This window comes from Leiobunum rupestre, chromosome 6 (assembly GCF_980474605.1).
Source record: "Leiobunum rupestre chromosome 6, qqLeiRupe1.1.hap1, whole genome shotgun sequence".
In the NCBI taxonomy this organism is placed as follows: Eukaryota; Metazoa; Arthropoda; class Arachnida; order Opiliones; family Sclerosomatidae; genus Leiobunum; species Leiobunum rupestre.
Window position 1 is genome coordinate 56,493,744 of NC_143389.1, and position 16,994 is coordinate 56,510,737.

At 38.2% G+C, this 16,994-nt stretch overlaps 2 protein-coding genes across 3 annotated transcripts; one reads left to right on the plus strand and one right to left on the minus strand.

The window, feature by feature from the left end:
- The first annotated feature begins 5,701 nt into the window (after positions 1-5,701).
- LOC149942701 (uncharacterized) lies at positions 5,702-6,972 on the plus strand. The gene is made up of 4 exons (XM_090177464.1): positions 5,702-5,894; positions 5,971-6,122; positions 6,199-6,276; positions 6,351-6,972. Exons 1-4 carry the CDS (start codon positions 5,826-5,828, stop codon positions 6,463-6,465), a joined length of 414 nt encoding a protein of 137 aa, XP_090033590.1. The 5' UTR covers positions 5,702-5,825; the 3' UTR covers positions 6,466-6,972.
- On the minus strand, positions 6,474-11,793 carry LOC149942702 (uncharacterized). Of its 2 annotated transcripts, none has more exons than XM_090177463.1 (19): positions 11,677-11,793; positions 11,540-11,617; positions 11,421-11,476; positions 11,288-11,355; positions 11,099-11,226; positions 10,843-11,032; positions 10,665-10,787; positions 10,507-10,598; positions 10,355-10,442; positions 9,962-10,289; positions 9,788-9,896; positions 9,410-9,726; positions 9,104-9,339; positions 8,817-9,044; positions 8,681-8,754; positions 8,477-8,626; positions 7,520-8,400; positions 7,004-7,314; positions 6,474-6,925 (listed from the first exon to the last, which is right to left on the minus strand). In XM_090177463.1, the coding sequence occupies exons 1-19, from the start codon at positions 11,734-11,736 to the stop codon at positions 6,474-6,476; spliced, it is 3,969 nt and encodes a 1,322-aa protein (XP_090033589.1). In that variant the 5' UTR covers positions 11,737-11,793. The 2 variants fall into 2 exon arrangements, with proteins under 2 accessions (XP_090033589.1, XP_090033587.1); XM_090177461.1 differs by having other exon boundaries at positions 9,788-9,899.
- Between the last annotated feature and the right edge of the window lie 5,201 nt (positions 11,794-16,994).

Sequence of the window (16,994 nt, forward strand, 5' to 3'; positions counted from 1 at the left end):
ACCCGAAACTCTGATAATGAAACTAAGGAACAGGAGGGGACTGATTGTAACGTTATGGTTTTTGGTATAGAATCGGATGCCTTAGACACTCCTGAGACGGCTGTTAACTGGTTGCGAGAAACCCTGGAATTGAATTTTCCCTTTGACGTTATCAGCTCTATTAGGTTGGGACGTAGCCCGGAACTATGGCGTAGGCCGGTCAAACTCACGCTGGACTCAGTTGAAGCTCGGACTCAAATTCTAAAAGTAGCGCATAAATTAAAAACTATTCAAAATTGCCGATACATAACAATGGCACCAGATAGACCTATTTTGCAAAGACTAAGCGACCAGCTACGTAAGCAACGTTCCCACCATCGACGAACTGCACAGGCATTTATTGAAAATGTTCAAGAAGAGAGAGAAAATGGTACTAGCACAAAGACACTATCTTCTATAGAAAAAAACTCCCAGTTGGGTCAGACCAGTCTGGCCCACTAAACCGCAATTTATGTAAGATACTCCCTGTTCCTGACTGCGCCGTGAATGCCTTCCTTGAGAGTGTTGAGTTGACTGTATCAAATGACCTGGTTATAGATGATGAAGTGCATGCACGACCCAATCGAGTTCATAATCCAAAGAAAAGGGCAAGAAGATCAAAGAGGACTAATATGAAATGTATGCAGAAAGAGATTTCAAAAATTAATGAATTGAAATTTGGCTTCTTGAATATAGCTAGAGGCCTTACAGCACAAAAGTGGGCCGAAGTGGAACAAACTATATGCTCCCAGAATTTTGATTTAATGTGCCTTACCGAGACTCATTTAAGAGATGCTGCATTGCCTCCTATAGTTCATGGTTTCCAATGGGAAGGGCTAAATCGAGCTGGAAAAACGAAAAAGGGTGGAGGCATTGGTATACTCTCCCCTATTATTAAGCCAACCCATAGACTATTCAAAAAGTGTTTGGCACATATAAGGTTTACCAGTGAAGCTGCACCTTCTCTGGCAATGTGTATTGTTTACTGTGCCACTGGTGCTGACTCAGGAGCTTGGAATGAATCTCTTTATAGTTGCCTGAGGGAGGATCACGCTTTCTTATGTAATGAAGGGTTTGAGGAGTTTGTTGTGATGGGAGATATGAATGCTCACATAGGAGAGTTAGATGAGTATGAATGTAGTAATGGAAAGCTGCTCCGTGACTTGACTGATGACACCTCTTTAGTTATTGGGAACCTTCTGCCACAATGCAATGGTAAAATTACATGGCATAGAGGTAATATGGAATCATCCATTGATTACGTACTACTTAGTGAAAATCTGTTACCCAGGATTATCTCAATTGAAATTGATAAAGCTGGGGATTTGAGCCTGGCCAGTGATCATAACCTCATATCTGTAACATTACAACTGATTCCCTCTGCTTTTCATAGCCCAACAAATTTACCTGTGTCAGACCTTGGACCAAATTTAGACTTCTGGGACTTCGATGACCCTATACGCTTAAAGGATTTTACTTATTTTATGGAGAATTGGTCTTTAGCGCTGACTGCACCCCCTAATTACGATTCATTTCAATCTGCAGTTAAAGAAGCTATGACCGCAAACTTAAAGAAAAAGTCTCGTCGTATCCAACTGAAACGAGGAGTAACACCTAAGAAATGGTGGGACCAGGAAGTTTCCGATGCTATTAGAGAAAGGAAGACTGCATGTCGTATTCATAGGGAAGCAAAGCGTAACCATGCCCCAGTGGAGGAAATTCGCAGTAAATGGGAAATATTCCTAACAAAGAAAAAGTATGCCAAACAGTTAATTTCAAAGAAAATAAAACTGGTCAATAAAAAGGTTGAGCGAGAAATCCTACAAGCTGGTAAAGCACAAGGAAAAAAGTTCTGGAAACATCTTGCTAAGTTGCGAAAACAGGTCCAATCTATCCCTAAGGTTAAGGGCTTTCGGTTAAGAGAGGGTACACTAGTCACTTCAAAGTCTGCTATGCTGGCCCGCCTAACTGAATACATGAAGGACCTGGAAAAAGAACTACTACAACAAGCTCCTTTAACCATAGCTACATCTGTACCACCACAAAATCCCTCTGGGGACATTGATGGGGAGTTCATGAAATCTGAACTTGACCAAGTAATTAATAAGCTGAATCGCGGAAAAGCTGCTGGCACGGATGGGATCTATGCAGAGACAATTCTGGCCTTAGGCCCCCTAGCTAAAGAATGCCTTACCTATATACTTAATGAGATTCGGGTTACCGATAGTCTTCCAACGAGCTGGAAAGAATCTCGAGTCACTTTAATACACAAGGGAAAGGATAAAAAGGAGGAGGACCTGAATTCTTACAGACCAATCGCAGTGAGCTCTATACTGTATAAAGTTTATGCAATGATTTGGAAAGAAAGATTAAGCTCATTCCTGGAGCGAAATAGCGTCCTCAATGAGGCCCAGTATGGCTTCCGTAAAGGACGCCGCATACCTGACAACTTGTTTATACTTTCGCAAATAATTGAACTCTATACCAAGAAAAGACTGCCCTTGTTTGCTGGTCTCTTTGACCTTAAAAAGGCATATGATAGTGTTCGTCATAACCAATTGTGGGACGTGTTATGTCCTATTGGGTTGAATCAGTCTTCGCTCCGCCAATTACAGAAGCTCTACGATGACAGCGCCTATATTTACACTGTACAGGGAGTCACTACTCTACCCCTGAAATGTTCTATTTAACTGCGGCAGGGCTGCCCATTATCTCCGGTGCTCTTCTTGACTTACATTAATGACCTGGCATCTGACTTATCAGCATCACGCTTTGGTATACCGTTAATAACCCCACTTCAATCTGGAGGGGACAATGTGGCACATTTCCGTGTACCTTGTCTACTCTTTGCAGACGATATACTACTTTTATCGGACAATTCATCAGAGTTCCAGTCGCTACTGGACATTTGCACCACTTTTGCCGACAGTCGGGGTCTGGTGTTTAGGGGAGAAAAGTCAAATTTTGTAATATTTGGAACCAAGCTGAACAACACTGAAGAAACTACTGTGTTTTTATTACAACGTAATGCCTTAATGGAGACCACAGAATACTTGTACCTGGGAATTCTTTTCTCCAACAATACCAACTATCTGGAACAGTACGAGAAGAAACTAATTTTAAAGGCTACGCGCCTCCGTTGGGCAGTGAAAAATCTGGCTACCCATTCCTATAACAATTATTTAGTATCTCGCACTCTATGGAAAGCAGTGGCAATTCCTGGTATTACATATGGAAATGAGGTGGTGACGATCTCCAAAGTCACCCTTGATCCCCTAGAATATGCCCAACGTGTAGTTGGCCGATCGGCCCTTTCCGCAGGTCCCTTTGCTCCTAATGTGGCGGTTAAAGGTGAGATGGGTTGGAGCTTAATGGAAGAGAGAGAAGCTGTAAGCAAGTTGAAATATCTTGGCCAACTTCTACATATGTCTTCAGATATGCTCCCTAGTAAAGTGTTTCGTTCCCTGAGACAGGAAGGTTTCGAGTCAAGACTATTTAAACGCATTGCCCAGCTGGACAGAAAGTATGGTGTGGGCCATAAGTGGGGTACAACCACTAACGAAGCTCAATAGGCGGCAGTTGTAACCAGAGAGGCTCGTCATGCTGGCGAAGCTAATTAAGTGGCGTGATGAGATAAACAACAAGCGTAGTTTGGCTGTATACCGGGCAAAGGCTACCCCCCCAGATAGAATATTTCTACGATGGTTCTTGGGCCAGTGGCCTATTATTTGATGCAAGATCAGGAGCATTATTGACAGGGGCTCGCCAATTTGAGCTCCAAGGCCTACCCCCTTATTGCCGCCTATGCCAGGCACCGGTCGAAGACATTTACCACGTCCTTATCAATTGCCCAGTGCTAGCTACTCATCAAGACACTCAGCTATGGCGTGACCAAAACCACTCCAGAAGTGTTGAATCACTGTTAGGGTCCCAAGAGGTTAATGAGAACGATTTAAATATGGTCAAACACATCCTAGTATCTTGGAAAGCAGCAAAGAACGCCTGGCGACTCCAGAATAAGGTTTAAAGGACATTCCTGAAATCATTTCCAGTGTTTGTTACTAGTCAGTTCCTTTATTATTATAAATCGGTTACATGTAGACAACTATATAGTTTGTAAACACCTTGTTAGAATTGAAAGTATATGCAATATTCGTTGTAAATAAGTTGGGTTACTATAATCGTTCCTAAAGCTGTAAATAAGTTGGGCTACCGTACCTGGACCAAAACATACAAATTTTAACAAAATTTACTTTTATTATGTTAATTTATCTACAGTTTATTGTCAACGGGTTCTAATACTATTGGTAGTCAACTACTAGTCATTCTCAGTATTATGTAGTCCATGCTCGGTTTTATTATTATTATTTTCTGTATAGCATTATTTGAAATTCCCTCCTATATTTTTTGTTTGTTGCTATTCAGTCCCTTAGTCGGTTAGTATTATATGTCGACAACTATATAGTTTGTAAACACCATGTTAGAATTGTAAGTATATGCAATATTCGTTGTAAATTAGTTAGGTTACTATAATCGTACCTAGAATTGTAAATAAGTTAGGCTACTGTACCTGGACTAAAATATTTTTTGTACAGTATCAGTTGAAATTCCCTCTTCTATTTTTTTTCTCATCGACTGTGCTCCCATCTGGTGAGCCGCCTCGTTACAAGCGCAAGTAGAATACAAAGCAGACATAAATATTCAAACCACGGGCCCGGACCAAACAACATCAATGGCACCTTGCTTTCCGTGCTATCCAAACTTGAAACTCCCTCCACGCAGATGTACTTTCTGCTCAATCTCGTTGGACTTTCCGCAGCCGCACTCGGGAGTTTCTCCATTCTAACGTTTAATTTTTTTTTCTTGCTTTTCCACTTGTGGGTTATATACAAGCTATTCTAGCTTCGTAACTTGTATTTTTCTTAATAATAAATAAATAAATAAATAAATAGTCATTTTTTTTGTTAAAAACACAACGGAAAAAAACGGAAAAAAGAAAACAGTAGAAAGGACTGCCAATTTTTATCTTTCTGTATATATATTTTTTCTTTTTCTTTTGAGTATCTGTATCAGGGTGTGTATGGTGCGAAGACCTAGTTGTCATGTGCACCAAAATAAAGTTTATTATTTTTGAAAAAAAAAGGCTGTATTTTTATATACAAGTCTACAATAAAATCTTGAATCTTGTTTACATCAAATGACAGTTGATTTTCAAAAAGGAATAATGTATTTCATTTCACCGCGCATCGATGGCGCCACGTAATCTGCCCATCTGATGGCTTCCTACATTGGCGAAAAGGGGGTCGGCACTCGCGGTCAACTTCGCCAGATACAATAGCGCCTCTATATCTTTTCTATCTCTATGGGTTTACCACGGCCAACTTTGATTTCTCGCGCATCTCTCGCGCTACAGCGGCCATCTCATTCGTTGACGTTTCTGTGTTAACCTATGAGCAAAAGATGTGTATGACGTCAGCGCCCCTAGCGGATTATTATATTTAGTATAGTTTTTACATTGGGGACAATATAACCACCGAGCGTGGCGCTGAACTCCTACACATTATAGTACAGTTTATAGGGGGAAAATCCTTGCTCGCGGATTTTCGACGAATGTGTTGGCCGTAGTAGCGCGAACAGCGCGTGATCAAAGTTGGCCGTGGGTTTACCAACAAATCTTAAACCATTTTTCAATTTTCTTAAGATTCAAAATGGCGACGTTTTTATTCATCATTATTGATGTGATATAATTGCGTTTGTATATGAGATCACGTTATTTTGATGTTATTGTATTTAGTTAATTGGTTTAAATGATGGTAAGTCGTGGGGCTAGAGAACTTTTAAAAAACACAATCAGAACCGTGGACCATCATAACAGAGTATGATAATTATAATTTTGATAAAATAAGCCTTGGCTAAATAAGTGCTAAAGTAATTTTGGATTTTCTGTATAAGATGTTGGAGGAAAGGATCATGTGGAATCTGAAAACGAAGGGAGAAACTAATGGTATAAGCAAAGAAAAAAACGTTTCATGTAAGAGAAAGACGAAGAAAATAGTAAATAAGGAAAAGCTTAGAGTTAAGCTTCAAGATGCAAAAAAAACAAAGTTAGTTGCTATAAACACGGATACTAGGAAAATTATATATTTATAATAAAAACAATTTATTTCTATTCCTTTAAAGATGGGATCACAGTGGGTATTTAGAATTATATCCTGAAGCAGCCAACACACTAGAAGAATCAGAACCTAAAAAGAAGAAGTATGTTTATTTTAAAATTATTTTAAGAGTAATTTGGTTGAATTTTTATTTTAAATGATGAAACTCTTAAATAGGAAAAAAGTACAAAAAAATAAAGGGAAGAGAAAAAAGGACAAAAATAAAAGGAAGTGTAAAGAATATTCATCAGATACCTCAGAGGAAGAAGTATGGGTTGAGAAGACTTCTTGACATAAATTTCATCCAGTTTTCTTCGCTATGTCTTCTTCAGTATTTGACATTGAACTTGAACTTTGAGTCATTTCTGGGGCATGCATTTGTATGATAACGGGTTGTTGACCCCCTGCAGTTGTTAGTGAAATTGTAGCTGGTTTGTTTGAGGTGATTCCTCCCTTTTGCACCCCAGCTACGTTTGATAAATTTTGAACCAAACCAACAGCCGAAGCTCCGTGACCAGTTGATTGTAAAGTTAATCCAGCTGAAGGTATTATTCTGGCTACCAAAGGCTGCTGAGTTTTATTAGTGCCTCTCAAAGTTCCCACAGTTTGAGATACTGGAATAACTTTAATGCCCTGCAGGGTTTTCATTCCACGAACCGTTTGTTGAGATGTAGCCATAACTACAGCCGGTGTTGAACCTGTTGTTGCCATAACGTAAGTTTGAGTGGTCGGCTTAAGAGTTGCTTGAGATGCTATAAATATATCGTGATGGAAAATAAAATTTCTTTAGTAATTTTTATCCATTGTGGATTTATTTTAGATTGATATACCTATCATAACGGGGTTGCTTCCAGTTAAGAGCATACTAGTGAGAGATCCTGTGGTTGTCATCACAACATTTGCTGTTCCCGTAGCTAAGGCTGAGGACACATTTTTATTAGCTGCAACCGCTTGTTGAACTTTTAAACCAGCTGGTAATTGCTGTAGCGCTGTAGGATTCGCTACCAACTTAAGAGTTCCACCAGCAGTGGAAAATAATGCTTGCTTTTCCTGGTCAACAACCAATGCTCTAGTTGGAATATTTCCAGCTTGATGGTTTAACTGACCAACTTGGGCGTTAGGCAAAGCAAATGTAGAAAGCCTAATATAAATAAATATTAATAATTAAATATAAAAAGCTAATGAATCAAAGTGATTGTATAGAAATAGCTATAATGTCAGTGTTCCTATGAATACTACCAACTCAATGCAAAACATTTTCAAATTCACAACAAACAGCTCTGTCAAATACCAGGTGCAAAGAAGTTCATAGACGAATTTCGGTTCAATAATATCAGAGAAAATACCTATTTCCCACATTAGTTGCGTTTTGTAGAACTCCACCAACGGAACTTCCAGCCCCTTGAAATCTCAGTGCAGTAGCTGGTACTTCGCTGAATCCACTCATTAAGTTACTGAGAGAAACCATCTGGGATCCAGATACTAAGCGAGCCACCACTGGTTTTGAGCCAACAGATGTGTTTCCAGGATTTCTATTAGCAGTTAGCAATGGCACGGATGCTTTTCCAACTTGGTCTTGTTTAATTACTATGGTCTGAAAGCTTTGAACGGCTGTTGCAGGAGCATTTCTCTTCGTAGCGCATTGTATCATGGCTTGTTGAGTCTTATTTCCCAGGGTTTGAATGTTAGTCGGATTACTGGTTTGAAGGAGGCCCGTTAATGTTTGTCCAGCTTGGGTCACAGATTGCAAGATCGGGTTTTGACTAACAAAAGTCACACAAGTTGTAGGAGGGTTGGTAACAGCAGACAAAGCCAAAGTTGTGGCAATGTTGGTTGTTGGTGTGGTTTTCTGAAGAGATTCTATAGAAAGTTTAGGCTCTGCAGGATTGGAAACTATTTCTGGTTTTGTCGGATTGGCTAAAGAAATTGCAGTTTGAGTTACTCCAGTCACCACTGGCTTGGAGGACGTGGCTTGTTGGAGAGAAATGATTCCCTGTATCGTTGTCTTGGAGGCTATAACTGTTTGATTCACAATGGAACTGGAAGATATTTGTTGAGTGTTGACAATTTTAGATGTCTGATTCAAGGACTCAGCCTTTAAGGTTTCTGGCTGGATCAAATTCCCCACAGAAGCCACTGAAGGTGTCTGACTGCTTGCCTGAGATTGTTGTTGAGCCGGTGCAGACGTTCTTCTAGAACTAACAGCTTGGGCGGTTTTGGACAAACTCTGAAAATTAAATAAATGAAGGAAAATCAATAACGAAGGAATGAAACTTCAGTTTGGATAGTTTCAAAATATTTACTGGTGATTTAGTAATGGCAGCTGGCCTTGGACTGGTCTGATTAGAATTTCCCACTATAGACTCTGGTAAATTACTGTTAGAGCTGCTCTCAGCATTCAATTGAGAGGAAACCCCACCAGTGGGAGATATCCAACGTGTATCCTTTGGTTTCTGAAACATAATAATAATTCATACTAGTAAACCAAGATCTTCTACATCACATACCATTCGTGTAGGTTTAGTTTTTTGCATGGCCTTCTTAGCTTTAGCAGCTGCAGCTTGAGCTTGATGGATTTTTTCTATTTAAATAATAAAACATGATAAAAAACTTTGGAATCAAATATGAAAAAAAAAAACAAACCAAATTCTTCCTCCGTTCTGTGTCGGTGCAAATAGATCCAAAGTTTCCTATTCGTATCATACTTAACACAAGGATCTTTTTCATAGTGAAGTCTATCTAACGCTCCACTAACAACCGTGTGAATCTGTTGATCACTAGCCGATGACATGTACTGAGAATCCTTTAATAATTCACAAATATCAGCCCTAGTCCCTTCTCCATTTGGTAAACGCGCTGCTGAATCCCTCACTAGAAAACAAAAAATTATACTCTAATAGAAATAGTAGATATTGGCAAAGTAATCTCACCTAAAGATAATATCGTTACAAATGGTGGTCTGTCAGAAACCAATAAGGAATGTTCGCGGGCTTTGTTAACCCCACTTTCTTTCCCATACACTCCTTTAACAGGTCCAACAACAGATTCATAGCCATGGACGCGAAAAGTAAATGCTTTATGGGGATTTTGATATCTGACATTCTCCTGCTGTCTGTAAATGCTTTTTTCCTCTTCAGAAGCTGGTTTAACAGTCCAGTCTGTGGCTCTATACATATAAAATAGGAAAATATTAAGAAAAATGTTAAATGATAATCTCCCAAAAAGTGTATAATTACACTCGAGCAGGGGGAGGTGATCCTTGACAAGATTCCAATGAGTCCAAGCCAAGATCATCTTTATTTTCAAGCCAATGTTGGCACAATGGGTTAAGATGATCATCAGTATCTCTACCAGCACCGATCCATTGCCACTGCTGTTGTTTTTCACGATAATCCAAATAAGGAACAAAATTTTCTGGTAGAATTCCTAATAAATCTCCGGCTAAGAATTTCAAAGCCGATGACACCAACTCCACCCAAGATTCATAAGTGCTTAGCCATTCACAATTTGCAGACAAAGAGTTTTCCTGCCAGTTTTTTACTCTTTCTTCCAACTAGAATTGTAATTAAATGTTTATATATCCAATTTTAGAAATAGCAAATAAGAGGTATTACTCTGGAAACAGTCATTTTCTGTTCCGGAAGTTCATAAAACAAATCCCGAAGTAGAGTGAAAAAGCTCGTAGGATATTTCAAGGTCTCCACTTCTGGTAAATGGCTAGACCTACTAAAACAGGGTATGCCTTATGAACAATATCATCATTGGTGTTTTTTTAATTTTAAATATACCTGGGCATTACGATGCCTTGACCCTCTATGTCACTTCCAACGTCAACTTCCATTTCTTCTAATGGAAGCTCATTAGAGCTCAATATCTGCTTTACCGCGTTAGATTCTTCCTGCTGCAAATTTTGACTGGCATTTGTTATTGGCAATGAAGAAGGAGATGGGGTAGTAGATTCTGGTTGGACTGGTTCATCTATGGGGGCTGATTTTACTTCAGCAACGATAGTTTGAATTGGCACCTCAGTGGGTTTATACTGAGATGTTGATGGTAAATGAGATAGATTAGAACTTGAAGGTTTCTGTTTAGATTTCTTTTTGGAAGAGCTGGCATCTGAATAATTAGAAATATGAAGTTAAGCTTTGTATATGTCATGATAGCTAATGATGAATATGAACCTGATTTTCCAGAAGGGCGCCTAGCAACTGAAGTCCGTTGCATAACTCCTTCCAAAGTCACCTTTGAAGTGTCCAATTCCGGATGTAGCTACATATTTGATCCAAATGAAAGTTTTTTCAAATGAAAATATGATGCAACTAGATTATATTACTTCTCCTAATGCTCTTCGTTGTTGATGTTCCTGAAGCATGGCTCTGTAACTATCTTCACTCAAATCCAAAATAGCCAATCTCGGAGATACAGCTGAGAAAAAAATGCAATAAAATATTTTAAGTCTTAAACCTTAAAAATAGAACACACTCGAATTACAATAATGGCCAATTCTGGTAGGAGGTGCAGTGGTTGAGCTTATCCGGTGCATATCTGGACTTAGAGATGATTCTAGGAACTGTAAATGTTTTTTATGTTTTCTTGATAACTTTGGAGGTGGACCTGAAATTAGGCAAATTTAACAATAATACCATATGTTTAAAAAAAATATACACACCAGGATAGTTTTCATCCTCTGATGAAGTTTGTAATTCACAACATTCTTCTCTAATTTCTTGTAATTCAGAAAAATATCTCCATCTTGCTCTGTCTTCAAGTCCACTGTTGGGTTTATCATCTATGGAAGAATCGGATATTCTAGGAATAAGAGCACCAGATGATGCGTATTGAGCTGCCTCTAACAATAGCTTGGGAAAAGATAATAGCGTTAAAGTTTCCAACTATTTTGAATAAAGGGAGAAAATGAATCATACTTTTCTGGAATGTACGATTTCTTTTAATAATCTGCATAAATACTGTTGTTGTTGAAGTCTGTATTCTTTAAAGGCTGCTTTCTTCAAAGTTTTACTAAGTTTTGAAATAGAAGGGGAAAGTAAACCTTCTAAAAAACAAAAGATAATAAATAATATGATATGATAATGTAGAAAATAGAAATTTATCACCATTTATTTTTTTAAACAAATGATCTCGCTGATTACCAAACTTGAAATTTTCTCCATTAAATAGCCTCCTAATTTTGTTCGGAAATTAATAACTCATTTAAATTTATTAATAATTCTAATTCATGGTTTTTACTTCAAAGTTTCAATTTTTTCCCTCTCATCATTTTCGGGAAAATTTGGTAGAAGTGTCTATATAACAAAGTTCATTAGCAGGAATAAAATTTTGCTATAAAGTAGAAAGTGGTGCTATACGAGAATTCGTTGCTTTTGTTCTTCATTTAACTCTTCATTCCATGTATTAAAATTAACTACTTCATTGAATAATCGTTTCTAACAAAATTAAAAATGATTAAATGGAATACTCTAGTCTAGACAATTATAAAACTTACATTTTCACATAACTCTTCGGGTAAGGATACAACGTTTCCTCCAAGAACAACGTTTTCCATGATTATGACGATTAAATAAAATTTAATTAAAAGAAAAACTAATTAGACGTAAGAACACCACCATCATTAGCAGACGAAAAAAGCTTTAAGTAACACTACTGCCAAGATCTTTCGTTCCGTAGCCTCCGTTATTAGAGGGGTGAAAAAAGGGTGTATCGTGGTAAAATATTTGTGACGTAGCATAGAAAAAGAACTGTTTTGCGCCCTCTTTCTATAGGAAAAATATAGATTTTCAAAATTACGGTGATACTGCTGATTGCGTTATAATTAACCAAATATTCGACATTTTTACTCAAAATTGTTTACTTTATGGATTTCATTTCAAAAGATCACAATTATTATAAAATCAGTAATATAAAAAAAAATTACCTTCCCATTTTATAAACTTTATAGCTAAATTAAATTAAAATCATCAGCAAAAACAGTTAACACCTGGCCATTGTGGAAATGTTGTGGCTAAGAAATTAACGAGCGCAACCGCAACGGCCAAAAATATTTTAGTTATCTAGATGGCCGCATCATGGTGCGATGAAGCTAGTTTGCTGTCACTTGTCAATTTTACCTCGATGCGATTCCCATATTTTCAACCCACCCCATTCACCCGTTTGTGGGAGTTGGCATCAAACCGTGGGTAGAACTTCGATACTCAATTCTATTCCTTAGCTTTCTTCTTCCATGGACATAAGCAAGGTTTAGTGCTGAGAAATCAAAAGTACTCCTCTTTGGTAGACAAGGTGAACCGCCCTGTATCGATTACCAGTTTTTACTGCAGGGGGCTGATATTGAAATTGTGGATGAATATTCATACCTGGGAGTCACCTTCTGCAATAGGGAAAACTACTTGGAGGTCCATGTTAAAAAGCCAATGAGCAAGATGAGGAGCTTAAAGTGGGCTGTGAGGAATATGGCTGGGAACTCCTATAATAAATACACAGTTGCAAGAACGTTGTGGAAATCTGTAGCGATGCCTGCCCTAACCTATGCCAATGAGGTAGTCAGTTTCCCTAAGGGACTGATTACGGCTTTGGATTCAGCCTAAAGAGAAGTTGGACGCGCTGCGCTCTCATCTGGTCCTTTTTCCGCCAATGCAGCCATCAAGGGAGAGATGGGTTGGAGCAGTATGGAAGACCGAGAGGTGGCTAGCAAAATCAAGTACCTTGGTCACCTCCTGCTAAAGCCACACTCTATGTTACCAAGCGTTGTCTTCAGGTATCTGAGACACGAAGGTATTCAAACCCGTCTTTTTAGAAGAATATATCAACTGAATCATATATATGGTAAGGGGTCTAAGCGCAACACTGCACGAAATGAGACCCAGTGGGCTGCCATTGTGGCAACCGAGGTTACTGATGCAGCACAAAATCTTTGGCGTAATGCTGTCAATTCTAAGGAAAGCTTAACACTATACAAAGTCAAACCTAAACCTCAGGCTGAAAACTTCTATGATGGTTCCTGGCCCAGCGGCTTGCTTTTTGATGCAAGATCAGGGGGTCTGCTAACGGGTGAGCGCCAGCACCGGATTTTTGGTACTTCTCCCATGTGTAAGCTTTGTGGCTCACCAATGGAAAACTTTGAACATGTTTTGCTATACTGTCCAGCTGGTGAGGAAGTGTTTATGTGGAGAGTAAGCACCCCGAAAACAGTTTTATGTGACATCCTGGGGTTCTCTGGAAACTATGATGACCTCTACATTGTTAAACACATCCTAGCTCACTGGAAAATTAATACTGACAAGTGTAGTCGACAAGCTCGTGCCACTTAATATTCAGGATGTTGCTGATTTGCCTGCGTTAGTTTTGGATCACCTTTCACCAAAGAAAACGGTATATATAAAAATGTCACATGTTTATGATGATACTTAATATTTTGATTATTATTTTATTACATAAGTGTTTTTAACTCTGTAAAGTTAAGAATTGTTTTGTGTTTTTTTTTTGTTTTTTTCTTCGACTGTGCTCCCATTTTGTTGATGCCGCCCCGTTTCAATGGGGTGTACTCTTGTACAAGTCAAAAATAAAACCTTGAACCTTGAACCTTCTTACAAGCGGCATAAGACCCAAAAGTGTTTCAATTCTACCTTCGCGTTAGTCTCACTAGAGACTATAGAGCATACTATGTTTTATAATTAAATACCCAAGTATTTTAGTTTTTTATTTAAAAAGAAGTAGTAAAAGTGTTTTCTACCAGCAAAGGTAATATAACTACGTACCCTAGATTGGAAATCAAGCTCCTTGCACGTAATGCAGGCGGAAGTCGGAAAAAACTGCCTCCATAGAGCCGCTGCTGGCAGGGCTACCGACATCTAGTTAAAATGTTTTAGTGAAAATTGCGCCGTGGTTTTTGACTTGCGGTTTTCAAGATACCAGATATTTTTGCGTTATATTGTTTTAAAACAATAATGGATCATGCCTGTAGCTCTAAAAAAAATGTAAACAAAAGAAAACCAAAGGTGAGTAATATAATTTTGGGTTATCTATTGGAATTCCTTATTTCTCACCCTGCTATGGAGCCCGATTTTTCTGACTTCCGGCGCGAACTCAGGCTGCGTTCAACAACTATCAACGGAGAAAAACCGCTGAGTTATCGTTGAGTTCTTTTAATCAACGCTACGTCACAAAAATCTAAAAGTTGTTGTACGATTTCATAGTTCGCTGACTTAACGAACAAAATATCGTCTGCTACCCCCCCTTTAACTTTGTCGAATGACGTCACAACACCGATGAGCAACGGAAAAACCTGTTCCTCCGACCGCTGACTTCGTTGAGCAACATGACATAGAAACCGGAAGTTCAAAAAAGCGTACAGTAAGCTCAACGCTCAGCGCTGAGTCCGCTGAGTCCCGCTGAACGTAGCCTCAGTAAAAGCAGAGATCCTGTCAGTTATAGAGATGCGAAACTCCTTATACCCTAAGCAAACCAGTTTTTTTCAAATTTTTGCCGATCGCAGCGACGCCTGTACGTGGGGAGTAATCGCATTATCGCAGAGATCCTAGGATTGTTACCGTTGTTTAAATTTTTTTGGGCTAACGCCAACGAAGAAGAAACCAAGTTGAAACTGGAATTGAACTATAATTTATTAGTTTAAGTATTTTTTATGCATTAGTATATATTTAAAATTTATTTGAAATAAAGTTCATATTTTAACTATTTATCATTTTAAAATATTTTAGTCCTTGTTTAACCACAATAAAGAAATAAGAAACAGGATTTTTGAGAAATTAGGACTAAATCAAGGATTTACGCTAATATTTTAAAGTTTGTTAATATTTAGTGATTAACTTTAAGTAACTTTCGATCTAAACGTTTCTGGGCCTTGTTATATTTATGGTTTAGGTTATGTTTTTCCAAAGTGCTGTGAATGGAAAATTGTACAAAAAACTTGATTATGTTTTACAAATATTCTACGCAGGTGATACGCTGTTCTAGTACCCGTTTCCTAGATTCTGATATGAATTTGTTATTAAATCAAGTACCTTATATAAATGTATTATATTATTATACCAGAGTTTTTATCACAATTCCTGAGGTTGTTTATTTCTAACTGGTCTTTGTTATGTTTGTTTGAGCTACTAATATTATTAGCGCAATGGTAATTTCCTTTAAAAAACACTGTGTAATTTAGCTGTACTTAAAAAAATAGTAATTATAATTTATTTTTACTTTTCAATGCCTGCCTATAATCCTTAGAAAATAGGGTAGGAATAGCTGTTGGTGTTATTCTATTTCTGGTTTTATTGTTCATGAAACAAGACTCCTCAAAATGCAGGGCACATATTTTATTATTATTATGTAGATAATTGGTATCTTTTTCAAAAAGATCGCGTCTTCCTACATTTTCTAGCCATTGTTTTGAACTGTATTTTGAAAAACAAAGATTAAAATATAACTCTAATTAAAATAACTTATGTTATATCCCACCGTTCTTTTTCTTTTGAAAACTTAAATAAAGAAATGCGCTGTTTTTTTTAGAAGAATTACTAAAAATCGCTGGCATTTTAAAACTTTATTTCGAAAATAAAACGCGTTTACAATTTTTGCGTCTCTCGGCTTGAAACGGGCGCTTCCTTCCGGCCGAAGGGCGGCGCTGATGCTTGCATTTTTTTGTCAGGTTTTCGGCGGAGTTTCGCATCTCTATAACTGCCAGGATCTCACGCAGACTTGGAATTAGCGGGAGTCTTGGGGCCAATGGCTCTTAATAAAAATCAGTGGGCTCTTAAAATAAATCATTCGAACGGGGGTTGCGAGCCACCAGGGCTCTCAATTTAATTAAAAAATATTTATTAAACATTCTACAGAAATTTCTGGAACATGATTTGTACGCCGTTTTTGAAACTCTGTTTTCCTACCCTATACGAGAGCTGGATCTAGCGTTACAAATGATTATGTGTGATATTATAATATACTTGCTTGTTTTAAAGTTAATAAATGTTATGTAAGTAACGTAACCATTTTTTATTTTCCTATTTTCCCTACCTAATTTTAAATTCCCCGCCCATTCCCCCTCCCCCGCTTGGGCCAGTGGCTCTCAATAAAAATAAACCTAAGGGGGTCGGGGGCACGCAGGGATCCCGTAAAAAATATAACTATTTCCAAGTCTGGCCTCACGCATAGATATAGGAAACGTATATAAAGGTCTAGATAAAATATTTCAAAGGGAGTGAATACGGAGGTGACAGCTAGCAGAAACGCGTAATATCTGCAGGCTATCCTTATAAGGCGCTATCTATCGGTAAGAAAGCTCGTGCTATCGTCGCGAGAGCCATTGTCTCCTGCTTAAAAATTATACTTAAAGTCACCAACAGATGGTGTCTAAAGACTACGGCCTGCGGAAAGGTCAAGCACTTAGTACTAAAATGCTAAGAGAGCTCGCGCTCTTGATCACGTGTCTTCCTCGGTGTCTGCTAGGTGTCAATTCCGTATTTTACGTTAGGCTTAGACGCCCCGAAATTTATCTAGACCTTTATATACATTTCTTGTATCTATGGCCTCACGAGAAAACGGGCTATCGAGAAACGCCGAGATTTCGAATCTAGGGTACGTAGTTAAATTATCTTTGCTACCAGAGAGTGTAGAGTATTGAGAGACGTTTCTCTTTCAAAAAGCCGTATTTATTTTTTTGGCGGGAAAATACCCATATGATTCCGATAAGAGATGGCGCCACCGGTATCGCGCTTTAACATTAGGTGGAGGACGCAAAAACCAATGAGGTAGAATCAGAGATGGGCATTTCTTGAACTTTTTGTTCATTTTCATTCCTCA

What these genes read in the sequence shown, in the direction of transcription:
- LOC149942701 (XM_090177464.1), top strand. Translation starts at nt 5,826, where the DNA reads ATGATGGTAAGTCGTGGGGCTAGAGAACTTTTAAAAAACACAATCAGA. An exon ending in CCGTGGACCATCATAACAGA is followed by an intron (nt 5,895 to 5,970) that starts GTATGATAATTA and finishes TTTCTGTATAAG; the next exon opens with ATGTTGGAGGAAAGGATCAT. An exon ending in TCAGAACCTAAAAAGAAGAA is followed by an intron (nt 6,277 to 6,350) that starts GTATGTTTATTT and finishes ACTCTTAAATAG; the next exon opens with GAAAAAAGTACAAAAAAATA.
- LOC149942702 (XM_090177461.1), bottom strand. Translation starts at nt 11,736, where the DNA reads ATGGAAAACGTTGTTCTTGGAGGAAACGTTGTATCCTTACCCGAAGAG. An exon ending in GAAAAAATTGAAACTTTGAA is followed by an intron (nt 11,356 to 11,420) that starts GTAAAAACCATG and finishes GAACAAAATTAG; the next exon opens with GAGGCTATTTAATGGAGAAA. An exon ending in AGAAAATGACTGTTTCCAGA is followed by an intron (nt 9,727 to 9,787) that starts GTAATACCTCTT and finishes TTACAATTCTAG; the next exon opens with TTGGAAGAAAGAGTAAAAAA.